Raw genomic sequence first — 26,379 nt, 5'->3', positions numbered from 1 at the left:
TATCATTTTGTAGTTTATTTGATTACATTTATTTTACTTATTTATTTTACATTTATTTTATTTTACTATTGGCCAGAGCTGTAGTGTCTTTATTGGACAAGCCCTTCCATTTGATCTCCAGAGAAACATCAATAGATGAATTTTCAAGCTCAGCCCCTCAATTGAGAAAGGTGCCTTCCCTCTATCGGGCTTATTGATCCAGGATTACAGAACCAGAGAGAGTCAGCCCTGCTGCTGCAGAGGCTGATACAGCCAGCCTCTTACACTCTACTCAGGGCACACAGCCCTGCTGCTGCAGAGGCTGATACAGCCAGCCTCCAGCACTCTGCTCAGGGCACACAGCCCTGCTGCTGCAGAGGCTGATACAGACAGCCTCTGGCACTCTGCTCAGGGCACACAGCCCTGCTGCTGCAGAGGCTGATACAGCCAGCATCCAGCACTCTGCTCGGGGCACACAGCCCTGCTGCTGCAGAGGCTGATACAGCCAGCCTCTGGCACTCTGCTCAGGGCACACAGCCCTGCTGCTGCAGAGGCTGATACAGCCAGCCTCTGGCACTCTGCTCGGGGCACACAGCCCTGCTGCTGCAGAGGCTGATACAGCCAGCCTCTTACACTCTACTCAGGGCACACAGCCCTGCTGCTGCAGAGGCTGATACAGCCAGCCTCTGGCACTCTGCTCGGGGCACACAGCCCTGCTGCTGCAGAGGCTGATACAGGCAGCCCCTGGCACTCTGCTCAGGGCACACAGCCCTGCTGCTGCAGAGGCTGATACAGCCAGCCTCTGGCACTCTGCTCGGGGCACACAGCCCTGCTGCTGCAGAGGCTGATACAGCCAGCCTCCGGCACTCTACTCAGGGCACACTGTTTTTGTTTTGACCTGCCCTGATCCCGACACAGGATTTGTTGTTTTGTCACTCCGCTACTCTTTATCACGTGAGGTTGAAAGAGATCAAATTAGATTGGATTCCTCTTTTGAAAAGCATGGACGTTTGCTGGATGTTCCAGAAACAAATGTTAATGTTGTTCAAATCGTAAACCCTAGCGTTGGTCAGGCTTAGTGAAGGCCATATGCTATGCCATTTGCTATGGGTACTATAAGCCCTACACACACGGTTCTCCCTTCAAAAGAATACTGTACCTTTCCTCTTGAGATTTCAAACTTAATTACTTTCAGCAGTTATGAATGTACAAGATAATGAAGCCATTTATAACCAACAGCCACCCACCACTTACAATACCAGTACATCAATCAATCATTGAAAATACAGAGTAAATAAATGGGCAATGAGAAAGATAAAGATGCACAGATAAAGGTCCTCTCCAGGAAATTATTAATTGGTGTAGTGAGTATCCTCTTAAACTGGTAAGTACGTCAATGCTACTGTAAAAACACATCCGGCTCTGTTGTATAGCTTGCACAGGTGCTGCAGCTACAATTGAAGATGTTCCCCTTGTATGTCTTTTATTGCACGTCTTGACACATGATGCATGATGTTTTACAATAAGCATAAAGAATGGTTTGGCAGCCAAGTGTCAGGCCACAGAGCGCAGAATTGATAGTTTAGAGCACTTGAAAGGACAGCGTGCAGAGAGCAGGGAGGGGATTTAATCCAAGGCAGGGAGATCAAATGATACATTAAGGTGAAGTATTAGATTTCCAGCAGGAGTGAAGAAGCAGCAGTCCCTATTTTCAAAAGGGCCAGGGTGACTGGGACTCGCAGCCACACACTCACTCCCCGTCAAGTTCCACGTGCTATTAAAGTGCAATAAATGGAACTATACAGCAGCAGGGTTCAGGGGTTTTCTACCAGAACTACAGTACACCTGGTTTAGCTATTAGCTTATCACAGACTCACTATCTGAGTATACATTACTGCTGTCAGCCACAGCAGGTACAATAGGAATCTGTTGGAAACCCCAGTGCAGCACTCTGCTTCCCTGGCAGGGGGAGCCTTGTGTAATAGCTCAGCAGCCATGTAGCTGCAACTGTACAGCATGACAGTGTCTCTGACTGGAGATCTAGTGCACCGTCTCCTCCTTCGTATGGGATTCACGCTACAACAGCAGACACTGTCTGTCTCTGCCTTGTCACAACACAAGGGAAGGAGTACTTTACAGAACATTAAAGATGTATCAGACTACAGTGTCTCTCTGGTGTGGATCCCAGGAGAGACCAGGGCCGGAGGCAGGCAGCTCAGTACTAAACATTCCCAGTCTAGTGGTCTGGGGGATTGGGGGTACAGCCTGATTACCCCAAAGACTATTATAGCAAATCTGCTGGTGCAATACCGGACTGCTTTTAAATCGCTGCTTTTAACCTGTAAAGGCTGCAGTGAGTCTTTCCTATCCCAAGGACAGCTAGGACTCTCTTTGCTTTGGCTTCACGTTAGTCACAAGCTCGCGTAAAGCCTGGAGGAGCTTGTTGTGAAAGGCGCTATAGAAATGCAATTGCATGGGATTGCATTGGGCGGCCTGGGCTCTGGGGATGAACGAGGTGAAAGGTTCGTGTCCGTGACAGATGAGTAGGAAGTGGCCCCGAAGAATGCATGGGAGGTAAATAAGCAGGCAGAGTGCAATCAAGGCTGGGAAGTGGCTCTGTGCAATGAGGTAAAGCTGCGGTTAGCCAATTTTATTAATCCTGGCATGACAGCTTTAAGGCGGTGACAGATGAGATTTACTGCTTAATCCAGCAGGGTTGTGAAAGCATCACTAAGTAGTCAGATTTACTGAGGGGAAAAAAAAAATAATCGAGTACTTCCAACTATTATAAGAAACGTTTTGTGAAGTATTAAACAGCCCTGAGCAGTTTGCAGTACTGGTTTGGTAGTCTTTCTAACGGTTATGATGCAAACGTGCGTTTTGCAAGCTCCGAAAAGTTGCCCCACCCAAGGTATAGAGAAACACCCCACTGTCCTGCATCACTGTCATGGTTTTAGTTTCCAGTGGTGTTTATCTGTGTTTTGAAGGCTGCTCACCAGGCACGGTTGATGAACTGTGCCTCATACACTAGGTTACAGACTCTGCATTGCTGAATGTAAAGTGAGGGACACTTTACAGAATGAAAGTGTCGGGTCTGTGTGTGTAAAACTGCTCCCTCTCTCTCCCCCTCCCTGCCCCACAGTCTCCCCGTGCCTCCCACACGCACGGCAGAGTCAGGACACTCGAGCGGCACCTCGGGAAGCTCCAGCGAGTCAGAGAGCAGCTCGGAGTCGGACTCGGACAGCGAGAGCAGCTCCAGCTCCAGCGAGTGCAACGAGGGCTCCCGCAGCGCCACCCCCGAGGTACAGGAATCGCACAATCTGAATTGTCCTGCGTGTCTACTGACCTGCACAGACCCCTAACTGAGCAGAGGGGCAGCACATCTCCAGATACACGTGAGCTTAGAGATGCAGGAATGCTGTCTGCAGAGCTCCTCGGAAAGCTTCATTGGCTGCTTTAAACCTGCACCATGACAATGCGCTCCTGGCAGTTTCAAGCTGAGTAAACACTTCCCACTGTGGTATTCATCCCGGAGAGTGCAGCACAGCAGGCACTCAGAACAGGGCAGCTAATGGGGCATGCTTACTTGGGAGCTCACAATGTGTTTGTGGGCTTTTGCTGAGAGGTCCATTTCTCTTCCTTTAAAACCGCGCTTTACAAGTGCTTTGTAAACAACTAATAAAGCTACCGAGTGCTTTGGCACACGAGCACATTAATGTGTTAATCTTCCACAGCCGCAGGTGCTTCTGAGCTCAAATTTAGCACTGTAGTTTAGAGATAATGGCTGCCTCACCAGATTAAGTCTTGAAGCCTGAGATATCCATTCAGTGTTCCAAATCTCCCTCTTTATTTACCTTAACATGGAGCAACTCTTTCCCAGCTGTGTTCTTTCTGCATTCTGACATTCTGGAACTTGGCATTCTCATCTGTAGCAGCATTCCATGCATCTGGACTCACTTAAAGGGTTTATTTTTAATCTGTTCTGGAGAGCTAACTACACGTAGAGAATACTGTGTTGCACATCCCTCACTACATCGATCATTGACTCAGAGGATATGCTTAAAAATAATGATGATAATATAATGTAATGTGTTTAATATATAAATAAATACATCTCAGTGTAACTTGTTTTTTTTGCTTCCTTTTTTTTGTAGCCAGAGCCTCCAGCCACAAACAAGTGGCAGCTAGATAAGTGGTTGAATAAAGTGACCCCCCACAACAAGGCTCTGATCAACAGCCAGACTGAAGGCCAGGTTCTGCCCAGTGCTCAGTCCGAGGACAGTCGACAGAATGAGGGACCAGGCCAGGGCAAAGGGAAGGCCAGCGAGGGGCTGCCTCAGCCTGAGGTCAAGGAGCGGGCCTTGCTCAGCCCCATCAGGGAGAGAGCCAAGCCCCGGACAGGCCAGAAGACCCTGGAGGGCAAGAGCGGCAAGCTCAAATCCCCAGCACAGGTGGACCTGGCCCCTCCCCGGAGAACCACTGGGAAGAAGCAGCCCAGCAAAGTGGAGAGGGCCCCCAGCGTGGAGGAATACAACTGGCCCAAACCCAACAACCCCAGCTCCACGCCAAAGGAGAAGGAGCCACCGCCCGTGGAGCAACCCAAAGCCAGGAGCAAGGGGGGCAGCGGCAAGACGGCCCCGCGGAAAGAGCAAAGGTCCAACACGGCAGCCGCGCCTCCCCCAGACAAGAAGAAGCACAGGGGGGTGAGCAAGATTGTCCCCAAGTCCAAGGAGTTCATCGAGACTGAATCATCTTCTTCAGAGTGCCATTCAGACCAGGAGGATGTGGTTAAAATCCCTGCTCCCTGCGTGGGGCCGAGCATCACCGGCAGCTCTCTCAAACCCAAGGACTGCAGCAGCAATAGCCTGAGCGTCAGCAGCACTTCAATAGACCCAGCCAGCAGTGACTTACTAGACGAGCACTTCTTCTCCCCCGCCCCCATGGTCCAGAATGAACTGCTGTCTCCCTTGAGGGAATTCGAGGAGATCAAGTCACTGTGGGTAAAAATCGAGCTGAGTTTTCTGTCTCGGATACCTGGACAGGACCCCCCAGAACCGGACCCGGTGAAGCCTGAGCCCAGGGACGCCAACCTGAAACACCGGCGGCAAACTCCAGCTTCGACGGCCCCCGAGAAACCCCCCAGCAAATCCAAGAGGAAACACAAGGCGAGTTGCTATGGTGCACCCTGGGCAAGAAAGAGGAGCAGTAATAAAACCAATGAAGCAGCACGTTTTAATAAGCTCCAATCTGCCCACAAACCCCCAGTATCCTGTGAAAGAGCTGTTCAATATTGGCAGGAGATGTTGTATAACTGCATGCATGTTGTTATGCAATGCCTTTTGAAAGTACACTTATGCATGTTGTTGTGCAATATCCTTTGAAAATGTACATATGCATTATTTTGTTTTGTTTTTTCCCCTCTCGCAGTCTGAGAATTCAGATGCACTTAGTGGCAATAAGAAGCTACGGTTAGAGAAGTCCTCAGCGTTGCTCCCCCCTTGTATTTCTCCAATCCACAACCACAAGCCCACCAGCACTAAAGAGTAAGTGTACCTCTTCTCCAGTCCTCCTCACTTCTTTGTAGGGAAGCTATGTTTTCAACTTGTATTTTGTCAGCCACCAAGATAAGAAAAAAACAACAACAAAAAAACTATGGATGTTGATGTAGCGTTGAAAGATGTCCTGTCAATCACAAGCTGGTGTCTACATTCCAGGCGCCAGCTCTTTCATGTTGGCTGTCGAACCCCGACGCCTGCTGGAAGTGTGTTGGCTCACCCAGAGCCTGTGGCTCACACTCGGTCACCCTTCAAGCTGTAGCTGAAGCTGTTTGTTTTGTCGAATCACATGAAGGTAATCTGACATTGACACGAAGGAAGGTGCTCATTTTTTGCACTTCAATTAGCGGTGTTTTTCAAGTGAGCTGTGCTTGCTCTAAGGAAAGGGTGAGAAGTCATTGCTGATAATCACTCCTGTGTCTTTTTAACAAGCTGAAACAGGTGTATGCTTTAGCTGGGATTTTCATGTGTTGTAAGAGGGTGTGACTGATGGTAAAGGAGTTAAAATACCTGTGTAGTACATCGCTGCTGCTGTCCCCACTATGCTATGGAAGAGGTGACTGTCACTCGTTCATTACCTGGATCTTCTCTTATTTCCCAAGTGATTTTCATCTACATTGAAAGAAAGGCAGCTGCTGAAGAAAGGCAATATGGACGCTGCTTGTTAGCAAAAGTTCAGTCGCTGTGCAAGATGTTTACTTCTAATTATTTATCTATTTATTAAAAAAAAAAAAAACTCTTGCAGACCTTTTCTGTGTTTATTTAAAAGCTTGGGTTCTTGGATATTTTAAATAAGAAGCAGCTGTTCAGGGTTCTTTCATTTCTTTGTTCTTCTAAAACCCTGTAACTAGACAGTAGATTTATAGACAGAGACAGACCGACCAGATGCCTTCACAGCTACTCTCAACTAAATCTGTTGTCCTGCTTAAAATAACCTGCCGCACACTTTGCAGAGTTAAAGACTCACGATCCTAATTAGATTCCATACTGTTCTGCTAGAAGCATGCTTTAGGCATTTTCAGGCTTTGTAAGCACTTTCTTTTATAGTATGTAGTATCCCCATGAGTTAAGAGAAGAATAATTTCAGGAATGCAGTAAGGGTGGTTAAATTTTTTTTAAAAAAGCAGCCCCAAAGTGAACTACTAATATGTTGTCAGCTGCAGTCTATAGGGTATTGGGTCCCTGTAGATTCTGTTGCCAGAACTTTCTAATTTGCATTCTGTGGAGCTCTCGATATGTCAAAACGCCCATGGAAGTGCTCTAGTGGAATTCACTCCTTAATAGAAAACATCCTGTTTCTGATGCATTTCCTCCGCTGGTCTGTGTTTGAGAGGAGGAAGCACAACCCGCAAGTAAAACCTGATGCACATTCTCTGTTCCTCTGCTGAAAACCTTTCCGCTCTCAGCCAGAGGCTTTTCAAATATTTAGTAAGCTTACATTTCAAATACAACAGTGACATGGGACCTGTTGGATACCAAGGTATGGTATTAAGTGAGCTCACTTTTAGAAGGAAAGTTTATTCAGATTTATTTTTATATTTTTTTTGGAGGGGGGGGTGGTTTGGAAGGAATTATAAAAGTGAAAAGCTTCTATATAATGCAATAAAACAAGAGTTTGTATTCTAAGCGCTCTGTGAAACCAATGTGATGATGTGTTAGTAAATTAACATTGCACCAACAACCAGGTAAAAATACAAGAATGTGTGCCTCCATTTTTTAAATATAACCTCCACCCTTTTACAAATGTGAGGAGAATTTGTGAGGGTTAAATGTGAGGTGCACGTTATACTTGCTTATTGGCATTCTCTGTTTTTGACAGGTTAGTATACAAGAGGTGCACTTTATAAAAGAGGTTCATATTAAACAAGCAGTGCACAGCTCAGGGCTACTCAGTCATGTACGGTACATACAGGGTGCATGTTGTGTTTAAAAAACACTGAGAGAACAGACAGGCTGTGCAGTGCAAGCTAGCACAGCACAGCACAGCACTCCCCTCACCCTGTGTCCTCTGACGTCTCGCAGCTCCTCCAAGCAGCAGCCCAGGAAACGTGAGGCGAAGCTGCTGCCCCCCCCTCTGTCTCCGCTGTCCGACGAGCCCCTCCACAGTGAGAGCAGCTCCTTGAGCCAGGAGAACAGCACCTCCTCCTCCTCCTCGCACAAGCACCGCAAGGGAGACAGCAAGCCCGCCGCGCACACCAAGGCCGTGAGTGTGAGTGTTCATGACGGGGGGCAGGGATCTGAGAGACGAAGGCAAGGTCTGCACCAGCTACCCAACGAGGTTTCAGAATAGGGGAGAAAGACTAACTGCACAGAAAAGTGCCTTGTATTCTGATTCCGAGCTATTTTATTTGGCAGAGTAGACGTTGAAATTCCCTGCTGTTATTATTGGGGTTTGAATTATGAAAGTGATTTGCTGAAGTTGGTCACGCATCTAAAATATGCATGTGAACAAGAGTGGAAAGAGGGGATTCGGAGAAAGCCGCAGTATTTCACACGCAACGTCAAAAACACATGGAATTCGTTACCAGGGAAAGACGTTTTTAGCAAATACTAGGAATAGTAGAAATAAAAATAGTGCCGAGAGATGCAGCCTTTTGCTGGAAAAGGATTATATAAATGGAGGAAACAAGGAGATCAACCAATAAGAAGTGGCAAGCTTGCTCAATGGGCTGTCCATGTTGATAAACACAAACCCCAATGCATTACTTTCCATGTTGATAAACACAAACCCCAATGCATTACTTTCCATGGTGATAAACACAAACCACAATGCATTACTTTACTTTTGGCTGCTGGGAAGTTGAACACAGATTCTTTAAGCAAAATGACAGCACTCATTTTTTGTATTGGGTTAGTTCTTTGCTCAAAATCTTTGCCACCGTTTCCTGTGTTCTTCTAGGAATAACTGGTGTTTGGAAGTGACTCAAAACAGCATTAAAGACAACAATAGAATCCATATGTAGATACTCAAAACTAAATCTGCAAAAGAAAGAAGGAAAACAATTTAAGATTAAAAGAAAATATATATATACAACCTAGTTGAATAACAAGAAACATGTGGCTCCATTCACAAGGGTTTAACTCAGGAGTTATTTAAAGAATGTTTTTTCAAAGTCTGAAGACAAGTTTGATATTCCTGAAACTGTCCTGAACTATTGGTGGTTTCATTAACACCTGTCAAACTTGATTTTATTCATAAAAACAGATGGAAAAAAAAAGCATTGTTTAAACAACACAGGACTTAGAGCTTTGTGAATAGAGCCCGTGCTGTCCTACAAACGCATGCTAATTGAGCGGAGAGGGCTGGCAATTCTCACTTTACTCATCTCTTTCTTTAGCAGGAAGAAGAACTTCTTAGCAGGTCCTCCAGCAGTTTCCATGGCAACGGGCAAACTGAGCCTGACCTTTGGTCTACCCTATCACCAGTGTTGACGGAGCCTCGGAGGCCAAAATTGACGTTTGACGACACGTAAGTTGTTCCAAGAGAGAAACAATGACATGCACTCTGGGCAGACTCCCACGGCAGCAGCCTGCCAGATTCTGCCTTTTCCTGGCAGGAACACTCATCTGGCGAGAAGGCAGGAGGTGTTCAGGCCCATTGCAACTATAATGTTTTGATGTCAGTTCCTGAGCTTGAGAGCTCCCAGTCACAAGTGAATTGCTGGTTTGAGCTTTGTGATTAATAAGCAGGAGCAAAGCTACCATGCACATGGAAGTGGCTTAGCAAGGACATAACAGATCATCCCCACTGATTGCCTTGCGCTGGCAACGCCTGGTCCGAACAAAAACAACTGGGCTTTACTTACCAGTACTGGCCATTCATTCAGGATCTGTATTGCTGTTATCTTTGTTTCTTAACAATTTTTTTTTTTTTTCCCTCCAGCCTTCACAATGCAGACTACTATATGCAGGAAGCCAAGAAATTAAAGCACAAAGCTGATGCACTGGTAGGCTTCACAATATCATCAATGCATTCTGTTTTATTTCTTTCTTGTTATTATGTTTAATTTCTTTCATGTTATTATATGGAAGACCTTCCTAACTACCCACACAGTCATCTGAACTTAGCTGAAAGCATTGTAACACAGACTTATCAAACAATTCAAAATTGATTGCAAACATCTTTATCACACTGCTCTGTGTTGCCTTTGTTTCCAGTTGGAGAAGTTTGGCAAAGCCGTTAATTATGCAGACGGCGCCCTGTCCTTCATCGACTGTGGGAACGCGATGGAACGAGACCCATTAGAAGCCAAGTCTCCGTACACCATGTACTCTGAAACAGTGGAGCTCATCAGGTTAATGTGCCCCCAGTCTTTCATTATACCTGGCTGTGATGATTCAAACAAAAAAGCATTTAGACACAATGACCGCTCCCGAAAAACTGCCTCTCGGAAGCCAAGCAGTTAGTAGCCTTAAGTGTATTAATATCGCAGAAAATTAAAATAGGTGGACCTTGCTTGCACGCCATTGCCTCCAGAGATCCATGGTATGGTGGCTGTATTGTTTTCATTAAAAAAGATCACACTGTACAGCAAGTCTTCAGAGCCTGGAGCCTTTGCTGGGAGCTGTTTATGTGGAAAGGTCGCTCTGCGATTCCAAAGTACTGCAGCGCAGGCACTGGCAAGCTTGTGCTTTCTTAATCCGGCCCACATAGATGCAGTCACTGATGAAATTAGCCTCTCTTCTGCTGATGTCATGTGGTTTTATTGTTGTGGGCTCTTTAAAGTGCAACTGGTAACTGTGACTTGAATTCAATTCAAACTTGACATCACAGAGTTGGTGGCATTAAAGATCTGGAATGAATCAAAAGCATAGCACTGCTAAATAGATGCAATGCAGAAACAGAGCTGTAACTGTGAATTGGTTAAGAATTCAGAGGATCAGGGTGTCCTGGATCAGTGTCCATTCTCAGCACAGCGTCGGTGCTAAAGAGTGGCGTCTCATTCATTACACGGTACCATAATCTTGTGGATCGCACTAGATCACACTGCAGAAATACTTTATACAAATATTACCTGAAGCGAACTGCTACAACGAAGATGCTTAGACACACTAACAGAGAATGAGGCAGAGTTTACTATTGAAGCAGACATTGTATTAGAGTAATGTGAAATGCCTTGGAAGTGGGCAAAATAAGAACATACAAAGTGCTTGTATGAAATTCACAAACTCATTTCTGTGTGTGTTTCTTCCAGGTATGCAATGAGGTTAAAGAACTTCACAGGAAAATCTTCTACAGTAGCTGATAAGAAGCTGTCTGTTTTATGGTAGGTGTTGTGTGTGTGTGTGTGTGTGTGTGTGTGTGTGTGTGTGTGTGTGTGTGTGTGTGTGTTTATGCTGGAAGAGTCTTATTCAACTGCAGGCCAACAGCAGAGGGGGTTGTCGGACTCCCCCCAACATTGTCAAATACTGGCAAAGCCAAGTCGGGTTCCCCCGATATAAATATATCTATATATATACATAATCAATATAATGTTATATATATATATATAGATATATATATATATATATATATATATATATATATATATATGTTGCCCATGCATCAACCCTAACTTATGTGTTTCTGCATTCTTACTTTTCAGATCATCAGCTGTTCTAGTTGTAGTGATATGCTTCAGTGAAGTCAGGACATGGCTCCAGCATGCTAGTCTTGCATCGCCAGCATTTCTTACACCTCCCTCTCTCAGTTAAAACAGTTTGCTGCAGTTTTGCCAGACCACTCAAATGTCACACTATACAATCGAATATATCTTGAAGGGAGTTTTAAAACGTAATCCGCTTAAATAAGATCATTATTCTTGTATTTCATTAAGCTGTTAGAGGATAACTAATGGTTTCTCCCAGCAGCTGCCTAAGCATATTCTTTTGTATGCAGCACCTGTCATATCGCAGTGGCTTATGACTATTGGGTTGTTGGATTCAGGGCATCTGAGTGGCTTGCAACGATGAAATTGTTTTGCAGTGTAAATCCATTTTGAATTCATATACAGTACAAACGAAAGCTGTATGTGTGTGAAACTGTCACTTTGATAGCAAAGAACTTACCCAACCAAGAGGGAGTATAATATACAGAGTGGACATTTTTAAATGCACATTGTTTTTGATGAGATATCTGCATCTTTGTATTAATTTGATTGGATTATAAGCTGTTGTCTGTTCTTCTAGTCTTACTCGACCATGGGGGGGGGGGGGGGTTCGTGGGGGGTCCAGAGGAAACTCAACTTCTTTCAAAAATTGTTTGATCCATAGAATATCATAACAACAAAAATGAGGTCCTAGGAGCCGGGAAATCGGCCCTGAAAAAAAAGACACGCAACTGCGGGGGAGGGGGGGGTGAACTTTAACGTTGCTGAAAATGAACTGCATTCGTGTAATAGCAGTGCCTGAGACCCAGGGTTCAAATCCCAGCATGCTCTGACCTTGGCCAGTGTTTTAATCCCAAAGCAGCTTCAGTCCTGGAAAGCAGCATAATCCCCATCATTAGAGCGATAACAGAGCTCAGCAGGGCTGTCCAGTGGGGAGAGCAGGATCTGGCTGTGATTGGATCATGATAAGGCTTTATGATGTAATGTCACATGACATGTGATTGTGACCTCATAGCAAAAGGTATGGCAGGCATGTCACATCCATTGTGTTCAGGTAACTGCCTCCTTCAGTGGTACAGTATAATAGCTCTATCTCTCCATAAGCCTATGGATGAAAATATTATCACAGCCTCCCACACTAATTTTGCAAAGCCATTTTTATATAATTGAATACAATTCTAAGTGCAAAAGACACTAACAGGATTGTCTGTAAAATCTTAGACAAGAACAGAGCTGTCTTATTCTCTGTAAATGTGTATCTAACTGCCCTGTTAGACCCCTAGTAACAGTACCTCTGTGTGCATTGGTGTTTGTTCAGTACTTGGCTCTGCTCTTCAGTAATGCTCTCTTGTTAACATGATTCCAATCATTTTATTGTTATTATTTATTTGTATCTGTCTTATTGCAGTTATCGGTGTTTATCGCTTCTCTACTTGAGAATGTTTAAACTGAAGAAGGATCATGCAATGAAGTACTCCCGCTCCCTCATGGAATATTTCAAGGTAAAAAATTTTAAAAACCGATGGTACCGCAGCTTGTCTCTGTATCGACTGGCCGATATGTGGGATTTTATTTATTGTGCACTTGCGGGGTGAGCTGATCATTTATGGACGTTAGTTTTCAGGACCAACATCTCAATGACATAAAAAGATTTTGTCATGTGCGTTCGTAAATTTTATATAAAACACATCCAAACAGTGATAGCTACTGTGCACGTGAATGTCAACACAGTTTAACTGCAGATGTAATGAATTGAAGACGGCGTGCAGGATTCTTTTCTAAAGTCTCAATAATGAAAAGTGTCCACTGCCTTGTGTGTTACAGAACTCTGTGAAGAGCTCCCAAGCACCGTCGCCCTGGGGGGGCAATGGGAAGTAAGTACAGCTCTTTCTGCAGACCCTCCTTTTTGTGTTTCAGCATGACTGTGATTGAAGCACTTCAAGCTGAGAGCTGCTTTATTGTGAAGGTACAGAAATAAAAAGCAGTTTAATCAACCTGCCACTCAGCCAGTTTCAGCTGATTTCAGCGGGCAGTGAAGCAATGCTGCAGGACGTGGTAACACGGATACAGTGGAAAACTAGTCAGAACTAGTAAAAGAAACTTAATAAATGACAAACCATTAGACTTCTAAGTGGCATTTTTAAATGTGTTTTCACATTATAGATGAAAGTTAGTTAACCCATTAAGTGCCATTGTCCTCATGTTTTGGAGCATTTTTAATTGGCAATCTACCTGTTTTAATTTTCTCTAACTCTATTGTTATAAAAACTTACTTTAATTGTGTTAACTGCAAAGATTCATTTGGAACTGAATGGGTTAAATAAGTAGCTGTGCTTACTAAGAGGGGCCCTGAGAACTTTACAGAGTGGAAGGTGTGCTTTTAGTTGTTAGAGCCAAAGACCCAGTCGCAGAGGGGCTGAGGGATTGATGTAGCCCCTAGACATAAAGTGACCGACCCTGCCGTTCTAATTGAGTGCAGCAGTCAAAATCAATTACAATCACACGCTCTATTACAAAGGGTTTGTTTTGCGGCAGCTGTATTATCGGTAAACTATAGTTCTTAATCCCTTTACTGCACGTCCACTACCTGCTGGAAATGTAATCAGCGTGACAATTAGAGGCTGAGGTTTGCTTCTTTTGTCCTCCGGGTTCAGGAGATGCTGCTTATTTGGGTTTTTTGTTTATCCAGAGGATTGTTTATTTGAGCAAAGCTCCCCCTCTATACACACGCACACGCACACGCGCACGCTCACGCTCGCACGCGCACACGCGCACACACGCACACACACACACACACAATGAGCTGGGCTGTTGACAGGAAACATAATTTAGCTTCACAGGGTGACCGTGTTTCAATTTATTACTGATACACAAGACCCTGAGCCAGAGTGTTTGGGTTTGGCGATGAAAGACTGATAAATATTTCATCGACTGATGGCTGGAGCTGGCTGACAGAAATAAAAATCAGGGCATAATTGTTTGTGAAGAAAGGCTGCAGTGAGCTGCTCATGGTGCTCTGTGCAGTGCTAGTGTTTAGGGGTTAAGCATGATGAAAGAGCAGCATTGGGTGAACACAACTGTGAAGAACACAGCATACTGAAGGAATCCAGAGATTGATCCTGGGTACCTTGGAGCTGCCCCATCCCTCTACACAGTAAGCATCAGTGATACTTAAACAGTACATTCAATGCAGCCTTGTGCTTACAACTTAGAACTCATTCCAAATCACTGTCCTTTACAATTCCAATTACTTCTACACCCTACCCATACTACCTCAAAAATGCACATTCAACATTGAAACCATGTGATTTACCATTCACATCATTCATAATTGCAAGCGGAATCACACATTATATAGGTAGTGTGGATCAGGTTCTACTACTTCTATAAAGCTGGGCAAATGACTTCTATGTACAGGGGATCTGAATTTGGCATACCCTATATATTTATATGGAATCATGTTGTAATTACTTCTGGAGTGCACACTGCTGGACTCATTTCTATTGCTAGGGCTCTGTTTGTTTTGGTTTTACCAAGTTCCTGTGTGTATGACTTCAGCCCCTCTGACACAATCACAATAGTGCTCTGATTCTCTATCTGTTCAATGCCTCGTAATGAGCAGATCAGTGCAACATGACGGAAAGAAGGAGAGATAAACGGTAAGCCTTGTTCACAAAATAAAGAAATATTATCTAAAACACTGACTCCACCCCTACACATTCCTCATCTCTCACATTCTCTTACAATCAGATGGGAATTAAACTCACATGTGGGGTGAAATCACAGCCAGTGAGAATGTACAGGTGAGTGTGTCTGGCGAGCTCTTCTCACTGAGCCCCTCTCCTCCTTCCCTCTCGTAGAAGCACAGGCACCCCATCACCCACGTCTCTGAGCCCCTCTCCGGTCAGCTCTGTGGGCAGCAGCGTGGGCACCGGGGGCTCCTCCTCTTCCTCGGGCAGCATCGCCATCCCCCAGCGCATCCACCACATGGCCGCCAGCCACGTCAACATCACCAACAACATCCTGCGGAGCTACGAGCACTGGGACACTGCCGACAAGCTGTCCCGCGAGAGCCGAGGTAACCGTCTCACCTCTCCGCTCCGCTCTTAAAATGTAGATTCATTAACAGTCAACAAGGGGGCGCAATCATCACTGGTAAAACTATAAGAATCTAAGAAACTAGGTAGACAAACTGTTTTGGTAAGCACCTTCGGTTCTATCTTTGACTTCTTATTTGAAGTTATGAATTATGTTGGAATAAGAGGAAAGGAAACCTATTCAAACCACTGCATTGCCAACCAGCATGACGGGTACAAAGAAAAGGTTCAATAGAGAAATTAGTCTTATAAAACCACTGTGGTCGAGAGGCCACGGTTTTTAAATTGACAATCCCGACTAGGAGTCTTAACATCTGGAAAAGGTTCTGGAACAACATAGGAATGCCATTTATTAAGACTAAATTCACATAATCAGACCAGTGATGACTGCATGAAATCCAAGCCTTCCAGCATCGGAAAAATTACTGGAGGTTCAATTATCATCCATTAAATCAGGATGCATTGAAGACGCACTAAAAGATTTAATTTTCTTTGTGCAGTGTTGGAGATTAGTAATAGACTCTTAATGTATTTTCCGCAGTAATGAGTGAAAGTATTGATCACAAGACGCACTAAGATGGGTTTAAAAACTGCAAATCAAATTTCAAGTGTGTTTTCCAGCCACTGACTATCCATTAAATGAAGAGATTACAAATCTGAGACCAGCAGGACTGATGCTGGGGTTGGTGCTGTATGTCACTGTATGCAATTGAAGATTTTTTTTTTGTGTGTCCCTCTCTGCAGAGTTCTTTCAGGAGCTGGACTCAGTGATGGAACCGCTGACCCAACACAGCAGTATGACCAGCCTGGTCCGCTATGTCAGGCAAGGACTGCACTGGCTCCGTATAGAGGCTCACTTATTATAGTGACCGGACTACTGCGCTGTATATTATACATCTTCATCACTACCTCTACCAGCGTACCGACCTGCGCACCCCACCCCATCAGCCAACCACAGCATCTTCAGCACTTCCAGCAGCATCGCCCGCACAGGGGGCTCTGTCTGTTATACATCTTCATCACTACCTCTACCAGCGTACCGACCCCTGCCCGCCCGCGCACCCCATCCCATCAGCCCACCACAGCATGGACAGCACTTCCAGCAACATCACCCGCACAGGGATCTCTGTCTTCTGGGTACCTTTTTGTTTTGTTTTTGCCTCACTGCTTTGGGGTTTTGAGGTCCCTCCTGCTTCTACTCAATGTTGCATTCTAAGTGTATACAGCCCCCCAGTTTAGAGACAGAAGCACTGCAGCTGCAACTCGAGACTGCATAAAGAAAAGCACTTCAAAACCAGAATCATGTATTTGGGCTCCCAGCTTGTATTGCAATAGGTATGAATGGTACCTCTCAGTTTCGCTTCCCGAATTCACCCCTCTCTTCTGTATTACAAGCACAGCGTTGGCAGCTTGTACGTGTTATTCCGATTGCAGTGAGGGTGTGGAGTCCGGTGCTGTTCTTGAGGCCTGTTTTTTTTTTCTTGTATCTCAGCGGCCTACTCTAGGGGGCTGTTGAAAGTAACGTCAGATCATGTGGTTGTGGCAGGATGAAAGTTTGTCTTAATATTTGACAACAGGTACGTGTGTTCACATTATTGAGTGGGTAGCACTTTGCATTAAGGGTGACTACTGGGGAATAGCATCTGTGGTTACCTAGTAATTACACTGTTAAACACTCAACTACACAAGCAAATACAGTGCAATTACAAAACACGCTGGTAATGGCAAACATTTTCCATTTAGTGATCAAACATGTTGCTGCATGGTACCTACACAGTGATGTGTAATGACTGTGTTATTACAGCACAGTTAGTTACACTTAATGTAAAGTGTTACCATTGAATCATTTTTTTTTTTTTAATTGTAAAATAGCCAACAAAAGATATTGCTAGCTGTGAAATCCGTAGGACCCTTTTTGTATTACATTTTATAGAACATTTGTATTTGCATTCAATGCGTTGCTTCCAATTTTTCTCAACCCTGTTTTGGTGGCATTCATTCCACTGTTTAAGTTCTTTTGAACTTGCATACAACCTAACCAGGAAAGGGGCAACAAACCCAAGCTTCCAGATCACTCAAATGGAATCTTACAATAATAGAGAAGCTACTTTGTGCACAAGGGAAACACACACACACACACACACACACGTATAGTGTATCAGTGTCACATTTGTTACTATACAGTACTCATGCGTTTCAACATGTTCACTATATCATATACTCTAGTGTATGATAATAAATCAGTTCATAATACTAATAATAATCAATATCTATATAAGTTAATAATATGTTTAATAATAATAATAATAATAATAATAATAATAATAATAATAAATAATAATAATATAGCACTTGGACAAAACTTCAAACATTTTGAGACAAACGTTTCAGCTAATGAAGGCATTGGCTGAAAACAGCATCTGCTTACAGTTTCATGCCTATTTATTTAAGAGGTTTCCAGATAGCACTTTCAACACTGTGGTGTACATATGCTGCAATGTACTGTTAAGTGTAGTTATGTAAGTCAACATTAATGACCCAATCATTGCAATGTACTGAAGTATTGTTATATAACTCAGCGTTAATGACTCAAGCATAACATCTCTAATCACAGTGGAAAGGAGTCTTTAAACCAGTTAAATTATTAAAATATAAACCTTCACTCTTTTGTATTTTTTTTTTCATCTTCTAAAGAGACTGAAAACCTCTTTAGCGATGTTTTGATTTTCATAACCTTGGGCTCTTTCTAAATGATTTAAACAAGCCTAGCATTTAAATGCACCCATGTTCAGATGGATTGTATAGACCCACAGTAATACCTGTTCAGGTGGATTGAATAGACCCACAATAATTTACCTGCCTGTACTCCACGAGACAGTTACAGCAGCTTGGCTCTATCTTCCTACTGTCTACAGGACCGCTGGCCGTTTCTGAAGACACTGAATCTGTAGCTAGAATCTCGATACAGATCGCGCAGCTCATGAAATCAGCTCTCATGTTTCTTTGTAACAAGGTGGAAACAGAAAAAAAGCCAGCCTTTGGGAAATCTGATAAGAGAACCACATTAAGATTATTTAAAGAAATGAACCAGTGTCAATGTGGTTTACAAGTGCATAATTCCCAGTACATACGTATCTGCATTCACCAGTGTAGTCCAGCGCTCACTGTTGATCCCCTATCTTAATCTGAGAAGGCAAAAGCACCATTACTGAGTGTTAATGGTAGATGCAGCAAGTGTGCTTACCAACTCTTATTTTTCACTAAGTCAATGAGGAATTAAAAAAAAACTATTTTTAAAATGTTTATCTACACAACTTAGGGTAGTAAACTGGGAACCGTGATTTCAGATGTCTAAGCAAACCAGTGTTAACGTATGATACACATAACCTGTAATTAATTACTGTTGAGTAACACAAACATATGACTAATTGAATTGGTACAAAACACACATATCAACGGCACAGCCAGTTAGGAAGTCAGTCCGCAAAAAAAAACTACTCAAGATCTATTGAATTAATCTAAATTACAGCACTTCTGAAACCAGATCTGAGTAATTTAAAAACATAAGGAATTATTTTAACTTATGCAAGGCTTGGTAAATGATACTTGTGCGCTGCATACAGATGGGGTTGTGTGCTTGTTTATCCTCACTCTTTGGAAGGAAGGCAAGCAGCTGGCTTGGAAGCGTGTCCAGGGAGCATCGCAGAAGGCAGCACTCTACTAATGGCAAGAACACCAAAACACGTGCAAGGAAATATCTAGTGATAACAGAGTCTGCTTTAAATGCGTCAACATGGAACCCAAAAATCAAGGGTTTTGCTTGGTTGATATTTTAATTGCTAGAGAAAAGAAAAAGCTGAACACTTTGTTTTCTATTGTTTCTAACATATATAATTCCGACTTCCTGTTCTGAAAAGCAATATATCAACGCGAGTCCTGTTTTTTTTTTTTTTTTTTTTAACCTTACTGGCATGGCTAGAAATTGGACTGGAATTTACTCCCGTATGCAAATTACCAGCATCTTCTCCATCCCCCAATGTTGCCAACTGTCGACAGTTTTTAGGGAGCCGTTTGCATAGTGGCTTTTCGGGCAGCTGTTCACACGCGTGCCAAAGATGACCCGTTCCATCAAGAAAATCTGTGCTCCTTTGGCAGGCAGTCTGCTGCAAATAACATTAGCAGGTTTACTTCCAGCGCAAAAACAAGTAGATTTAATATTGCCAGGGAAGGGGTTGGGAGAAATGGCATGGGTTTAGTGCCTTCCTTCTGCCTGTGTAACTCCAAGGTGGATCAGAGCTAAAGGCTTTGTCTTTGCCTGTGAAAATAGGTCCTGTATTCCAGCAAACCACACATTCTAGGAACACTGAAAAGGGGACCTTCTGGGACCAATGAAACACAAACAGCTTTTAGAAGAGAAACATTTTCATGACCTGACCTGCTACTTGTATAGACAAGTGTCCCTCCTTGTGTCCGTGTGAACAGTCTTCCCATTGAGCTCCACAATTAAACACTACAGCCTTACAGTAAGAAAGAAAGGCATTGGAAGCCTGCCAGGGGGATGCAGAGCAGCACATCCGCAAGCTTGGTTTTAACTGTAGTGGAATCAGAATCCTGATCGTTCTACATGTGTGCGGAATTCTATATACAACCCAATCCTGGCCTAACCACTACCTGCATGCATTTAAATAGCCCTTCAATAAGCATTTTTACCAAATGCCTGCACAATAAGTTATATTCTTGAGAAATAAAAGGGCTTATGCACTTGTTGTCACATAACACAGGAACATTGTTTCAATGGCTACAAACAAGAACTGATTGAAGTAAAACATTCTTCATTTGCTTAAGGTTTAAAATGCACGGTACTGACAAAGTGCCATTGATTTAAAGATAAACATTGCGAACATGGCGCAAAAAAATAGCAAATACATTTTTAGGAAGCAAAAGAAAAACAATAAACTGCTCATTAATATGAATCCCCTTAAATTTGAAAGCGCAAATGCAATCTTTTTAAATAATTTTTATTTTGTTATTATTATTATGAGAGCCGATGTATAGGATTTTATTACACAATTAGACTTGAGGGTTAGCAACCCATGTTTATATGATGGTCATGCATTTGCATCTTTTTAAACTTTTTTTTGTTTGCAAACGAGGTACTGAAAGGTGTACGTTCAGAATTGCACAAGAGAGCAAAGACATCGGGCATGTCACAAGCTCCTTGACTGACGTGTCTTTTCTATGCATTTCCTCTGCTCTCTTGCCCTTCAGATTATTTGGCTATAAGAGCATATCACAAAAACTGAACTGATTTAATGGTTCCAGCTGGAAACATTCTGTTAGCTCTGCAAATTAAATGTTGCAATAGCGTTTCATTAACATATAATAACATCAAATGTTGGTCAATTAAAGGTCTAATAATTCAGTGCTAATTAGTATTTAATGTGTAGCATGACAGTCTACAGAGACGCATGTAGTATTAATGGATGTGTACTGACAATGGATCTTTAAAACAACCAAGCAGTTGCGTCCTATTAAATGTTAACGAGCTATGGAATGCTTTGTCAGTTAATCAAGATACAGTGCTAGAAACACACTGCACACACAGCACCAGCAACTTCATCACCAATTCCTTCTGCTGAATCTTTAACCACAACTTTGTGTTACATGCAAAAAAAAGCAACGTTCCCCCAAATGTCCACCATTAGATCAAAAGACCCAAAGCATCTGTTTCTAATTGACTTTTTTTTTTTTTTTTTTTTAACAAAAGTGTAAAGGAGTGTAATACAACATATCTGGGATCCCTGGAAGCTGCCAATAAATAATTCAATTAGAAATCCACTGCCTTTTAAAAGAGGGGATCTTATATGATAAATCATTGACCCCTTACTTCCATGTTCAGGTAACTTATCTGTGTTCAGTGTCTTGCCTATAATTGCAGTTCTTTTGCTCCAGTTAGGGAGCATCTCAATTTTGTATGCTTCATTTCTATGTAAAATAATAATAATAATAATAATAATAATAATAATAATAATAATAATAATAATGAAAGAAAAAAGTAAAGTGTATAGAATTGGAAACTGAAGTCTTTGTTCATATGGGGGAAGAAAAACAAAAGTATTTACACAACAGTGTCTTCATTACCTTCATTAAATCAACCAGTAGATGCTGTATTAATTATATGAAGTCTTTGAATGTTTCTACAAATGAAGGGATACAAATGTGTGTGTGTGTAAAATATATATATAAAATGAAATAGTGTTGAAAAGCACTTTGAGAGCTTCGTGCGCCATAGTATTAAGAAAAATAAAACAAACTGTTAACAGGGAAAAGGTACCCTTAACATAAGGGTGTGTGGGTAATGGTGGAGAGGAGTCTAGTATAACCCACTGACTTGCAAAACTCCAGCAGACCTTAGTGAGTTAACTTCAAGCAGCATGAAACGCAGTGCACTGTGTGAGCGTGTCAATCAGACCCTTCCTATTAGCAGAGAGGAAAAATACCAGAAGCACCAGGGTATGTGCAATGCAATCCTATGCAGATACTAACCAGCATGCACCAGCAGGGCCCCACATACAGTACTACCTAGTCCTCCAGAAAGCTATTCTTTATTCAAGTGGAAATATGAGGATGAAGAGGCAGAATGAACAAGTCCAAGTGAAAAGAACAAAAGTCCTTCAGCAGTGGCTCACATGAAGGGAGGTTTAGTTCAGCAGTGGCTCACAAAGAGGTTTAGTTCTGCAGTGGCTCACACAAAGGGAGGTTTAGTTCTGCAGTGGCTCACACGAAGGGAGGTTTAGTTCTGCAGTGGCTCACACGAAGGGAGGTTTAGTTCTGCAGTGGCTCACACGAGGGGAGGTTTAGTTCTGCAGTGGCTGACACAGAGGGTTGGTTCTGCAGTAGCTGACACAGAGGTTTAGTTCAGCAATGGCTCACATGAAGGGAGGTTTAGTTCTGCAGTGGCTGACACAGAGGTTTAGTTCTGCAGTGGCTCATATGAAGGGAGGTTTAGTTCTGCAGTGGCTCACAAAGAGGTTTAGTTCTGCAGTGGCTCACAAAGAGGTTTAGTTCTGCAGAGGCGCACACAAAGGGAGGTTTAGTTCTGCAGTGGCTCACACGAAGGGAGGTTTAGTTCTGCAGTGGCTCACACGAAGGGAGGTTTAGTTCTGCAGTGGCTCACACGAAGGGAGGTTTAGTTCTGCAGTGGCTCACACAAGGGGAGGTTTAGTTCTGCAGTGGCTCACACGAAGGGAGGTTTAGTTCTGCAGTGGCTCACACGAAGGGAGGTTTAGTTCTGCAGTGGCTCACACGAAGGGAGGTTTAGTTGCCAGTGGAAAGGACCATGTTGTAAACATGTATTGCAATGACACAAGCATGCTATCCTTGTAAAGTTTTTAGCGAGTTTGTTTATGTACAGAGCAGGGTAACTGTTGGAGCTATTGATTACATATTGTATAGTTGTAAGGGTTGATTTTTATTGCTTTATGTATAAATAAATAAAAAGGAATATTCCATCTGTTAGCTTTGGATTTCCAATGTGTTGCACAAGTTTTGCAGATCCGTTTTGGTTTGTCTGTTCTTTTGTTATTTTTTTTTGCTTATTGTATGTTTTATTTTATTAAAAAACAGTAATATGTAAATGTACAAAACTTTTAAACGGTAGTTCTGTGTTTAAATGTTTAATGTCTGTGTAAAAACAAAAGAATATTGTATGAAACAGTACGGTTGATTCAGGGTTGCCAACCTTGCAATTTTGTTTTTACTGACATACAGACAATGGCCTTTTTTTACTGACATCATTTAAAAAAAACTGAAAATAGGCTTTTTTTATGTGCTTACATTTCTTTAGGTCTTATTTACTTCTTATGGTCATGGATCATTTGCTTCATTGGTCTGAAGCTGGTGCTGTTTTTAACAGCAGTCTTGAAAGTCAGAATTTGATCTGGAATGTCCGTAGGCAGTTGATTTCTTATGTCTGTTTTTACACCTGACAAAAAAAAAAAAGAATTCTAATGTTTGCAGTACTGGGAGGCAAAGCCAACATATTAAATGGCAAACTTGGTAAGAGTTGGAAAGCGCGGCTCTCCTCTAGGTGTAGACAAGAGCACAATTTTGTGTCAGTTTTCATCAGCTGCCCAATCCTGTCTAAGATCCATCAAGTCAGCCTTGTACTGCATAAATACCAGTTCTAAGCTAACCAGCATATTTCTAAGAACAATCTGTGGGGAAGAGTGCTTTGACTAGTTGGTTGAAGAACACATCCTAATTTCAGCACAGTATTGTACCGTATCGCATGCAGTACAGTAGAAGGGGGTATGAAAGTTTACTTCATAATGGAAAGAGAAACATCCACCTTGTACTGTCTCAGCACTAAGAAACTTTGCAAAAAGTCAACCTACTAGAAATGGAATTACTTCTGCTGTGCAGCTTCAGATTCCAAAGTTTAACCAAGTGAATTTCAAATGGAAGCCGTCACAGTTGTTACAGATGTGTTAATACTTAACACTCACAGCATTTACCCTGGTATCCCTGGTATTTACATCATAGACATACTGGATAATCCCTCCTCGTTAGTGGCAAGAAACGCTGCAATTATGCAATAAGAACCCCGGTTCTCAACTCGAGATGTATGTGTTCTGTCGAGAACAATTGGTTAATTTCCTATATAATCAGTGATGAAACAAGCGTGACCATGAAAGTGAGATAGCACCATGGGTTAATTCAGCAGCATGCTAGCCTGGTCCTCCTTGTTGGAATGGATTTGAACCGATTCCCACAAGGAGAACAGTACAGCATACTAGTGAATTAACCCACTGTGCCATCTCACTTTCATAGAAGAGCCTGCTTTTTCATTGTCTTTAAAGGTAAATGAACCAAGTCTTTCAAAATACAGGTACTGGATTTGAATTTTATAAAAAAAATTAACTAATTATTTGAAAACAAAGGAAGGAACCAGTAGGATTTGAACTCATTCCAACAAGGATAGCATGCTGGTGAATTAACCCGCTGTGCTATCTTACTTTTATAGATGTTTTTTTGTATGGATTTCTGATTGATTTGAACCTGTATTTAATCTCATTGTAAGCAGTAGTACACAGTAAACAGCACACACAGCCCAATCCACGGTGAAATGCAACAGTCGGCAGCCACTCGGCTCATTGTCAGAAAAGACTTCTTAATCTGCTGGCTGTACAGCAGTGCAGTACAGCTACACATGTATAAAACACACTTGTTAGTATAGTCATTAGAGGGTGCAATCAATTTTAAAAAGAGCAAGGACACAATGCAGGGCTAATTGGATTGAGCTTGCACTGCATGTGGCCTGTGCAGCTCCAAGATCTTATACAGCATGTTGTGAAGCAGGGGGTGGGTGCTCCGTGTGGTTTTACAAAGGATTTTCAGCTCTATACAGTTTCCCTATACAGTGTGGTGCCCTGAGGTTGATTGTGTGCATACCACACAATTCAACTGCTAGTGTATCACTATCAATTATATTGTCAGACCCCAAGGAGAGCATTTAGCATGTAAACCACAACCTGGTAATGTTCAAGCAGTCTATATACTGTGTGTACATATAATGCAGTCTTCAATACCACAGACCATGGTTAATAATAATTCCCACAATAGGAAATTGGCATTAACCCCTATTCTCCTGAGCTAGCGAACAGGCAGTCACAGAGATGAAGAAGAAATCCATAGAATTACTAGTCTGAACACTTAAATGTGTGCAGAACTCTGCCCAAAACATACATCTCTGATATTACCAGCATTAAACATTTTCATATAAATTAGTCTTAGGTAGCTGGCATCCTTACACGAACTAACAGCAAATTATTTATTCATTACTTGAGAACCTTGCATGCATTCACCCTCGAAATTAATGTATTCGCTTTTCAGCACATTTGAGTGCACCGGGCTCTCTCAAAGCAGGCAGTTCCTTTTCAGTAGAACATGAGACCCACCTGCTAAACAAGTTTTGAAATGAGGTGTCAGAAGCCCTTTTATTTACTGATTTGGAGCATTTCATTTATTCCTGGCATCGGCCCAGCTTCCCTGACAGTTAAGATTTATTGATTTAATTGTCTAGGGTAACCATGCAATAAAATCATCTCAGAGATAAATCTTCAGGCACTGTGCGACGGCGAGGTCATTTTTCAAGTGCTATGGCTATATTGCCCCAGGATACAGGTGAACGCTGGCTTTGAGTCTCATTAGTAGCTCCTGTCTTGGAGAATTACTGTGGTGGCTGATGTTGTTAAATTATCCTAAAAGCCAAATAGAGAAATGAAGACGAAGAAACGTGTTCCTCTCTGTGGGGAACGCTTGGTATTTGGTGCAGCCTTCGCCCATGGGAAATCAAAGCCCCTGTTTAATTAGAGTGGGGTGAGAAGCAGTTTACCCCAGTACAGCAGGCAGAATCATTTCGTTTCCAGCTGAAAACCTCACCTGGGTGTCAGCCAAGGCCAGTGCAGTGCTACCTTATCCGCTCTACCTAAACAATGCACCATCAACACCTGTTTAAAACATGAAAGCAATGATGTGGGGATATGTTACTCTGCTATACTGCATGTGGGAGAGCATCGATCGTTCTACTAAACCTGCAAACCCGCTCAGCCACATCCCTGTGCATCAGGTGCATCCGCCCCTGCAGACTCTTAATGACTACTGTTACAGTTTTTAGCAGAGTGCCTGACCTGTACAAAGTAGTGCAACAAATGAATGAATCCAAGCAGTTAAAACAATGTGGTTAATGTGACTGTTTGCATGATTGGAGGCAATGCCTGCTCTGCAGAGTCTTAGTGCTTTAATTAAATACCTGGGTAACCACCACACACTCCTATTCCCTGCCACTCAACATACAGGTAGGTTTAACCCAAAGGGATTTCTTTGTCTTGTTATCCTTTCCAGTGCACAGTGGAACAATGTTGTCCCCCTTCCTGTCATCGGAGACACACCGCCTCTTTCACGCTGCAGTGGTGGCATGCTGCCTTTCTATTTGGACTTATCTCAGTGTTTCTGGAAGGTAAAGCCGTTGTAGCAGTCCCAGGACAGTAAAACTTGCATGGGCTCGTATGAATGGATTAATCCTTTGACAACAGCCTGCACATACAAGGCCAAATCTGAAGAGGTTATCAGTAGAGAATGAGGAAACACAGATCAGCA

The 26,379-nt window shown here is 42.7% G+C and overlaps 1 protein-coding gene and 1 long non-coding RNA gene across 8 annotated transcripts in view; both read left to right on the top strand.

The window, feature by feature from the left end:
- aff2 (AF4/FMR2 family, member 2) overlaps positions 1–16,403 on the top strand; it is a 146,335-nt gene extending 129,932 nt beyond the window's left edge. For 3 of the 7 annotated variants that reach the window (XM_041256206.1, XM_041256208.1, XM_041256202.1), the window contains 12 exons: positions 3,122–3,281; positions 4,134–5,144; positions 5,407–5,522; positions 7,557–7,743; positions 8,873–9,003; positions 9,418–9,481; positions 9,693–9,829; positions 10,730–10,801; positions 12,531–12,624; positions 12,947–12,996; positions 14,983–15,200; positions 15,964–16,403. In XM_041256206.1, the coding sequence (XP_041112140.1) occupies positions 3,122–3,281; positions 4,134–5,144; positions 5,407–5,522; positions 7,557–7,743; positions 8,873–9,003; positions 9,418–9,481; positions 9,693–9,829; positions 10,730–10,801; positions 12,531–12,624; positions 12,947–12,996; positions 14,983–15,200; positions 15,964–16,085 (2,362 nt within the window). In that variant the 3' untranslated portion in view covers positions 16,086–16,403. The remainder of the gene's footprint in view (positions 1–3,121; positions 3,282–4,133; positions 5,145–5,406; positions 5,523–7,556; positions 7,744–8,872; positions 9,004–9,417; positions 9,482–9,692; positions 9,830–10,729; positions 10,802–12,530; positions 12,625–12,946; positions 12,997–14,982; positions 15,201–15,963) is intronic. The other 4 variants (XM_041256207.1, XM_041256203.1, XM_041256205.1 and 1 more) reach the window with 3 other exon arrangements.
- Positions 16,404–17,548: 1,145 nt separating this feature from the next.
- LOC121318969 lies at positions 17,549–22,873 on the top strand. The gene is made up of 2 exons (XR_005950640.1): positions 17,549–22,502; positions 22,535–22,873. It is a non-coding gene; the product is annotated as an uncharacterized LOC121318969 (long non-coding RNA).
- Positions 22,874–26,379: the final 3,506 nt, after the last annotated feature.

Source organism: Polyodon spathula, chromosome 7 (genome assembly GCF_017654505.1).
Source record: "Polyodon spathula isolate WHYD16114869_AA chromosome 7, ASM1765450v1, whole genome shotgun sequence".
NCBI lineage: Eukaryota > Metazoa > Chordata > Actinopteri > Acipenseriformes > Polyodontidae > Polyodon > Polyodon spathula.
The sequence above is the reverse complement of the archived record's forward strand: the minus strand, read 5'-3'. Positions and strand labels throughout refer to the sequence as shown.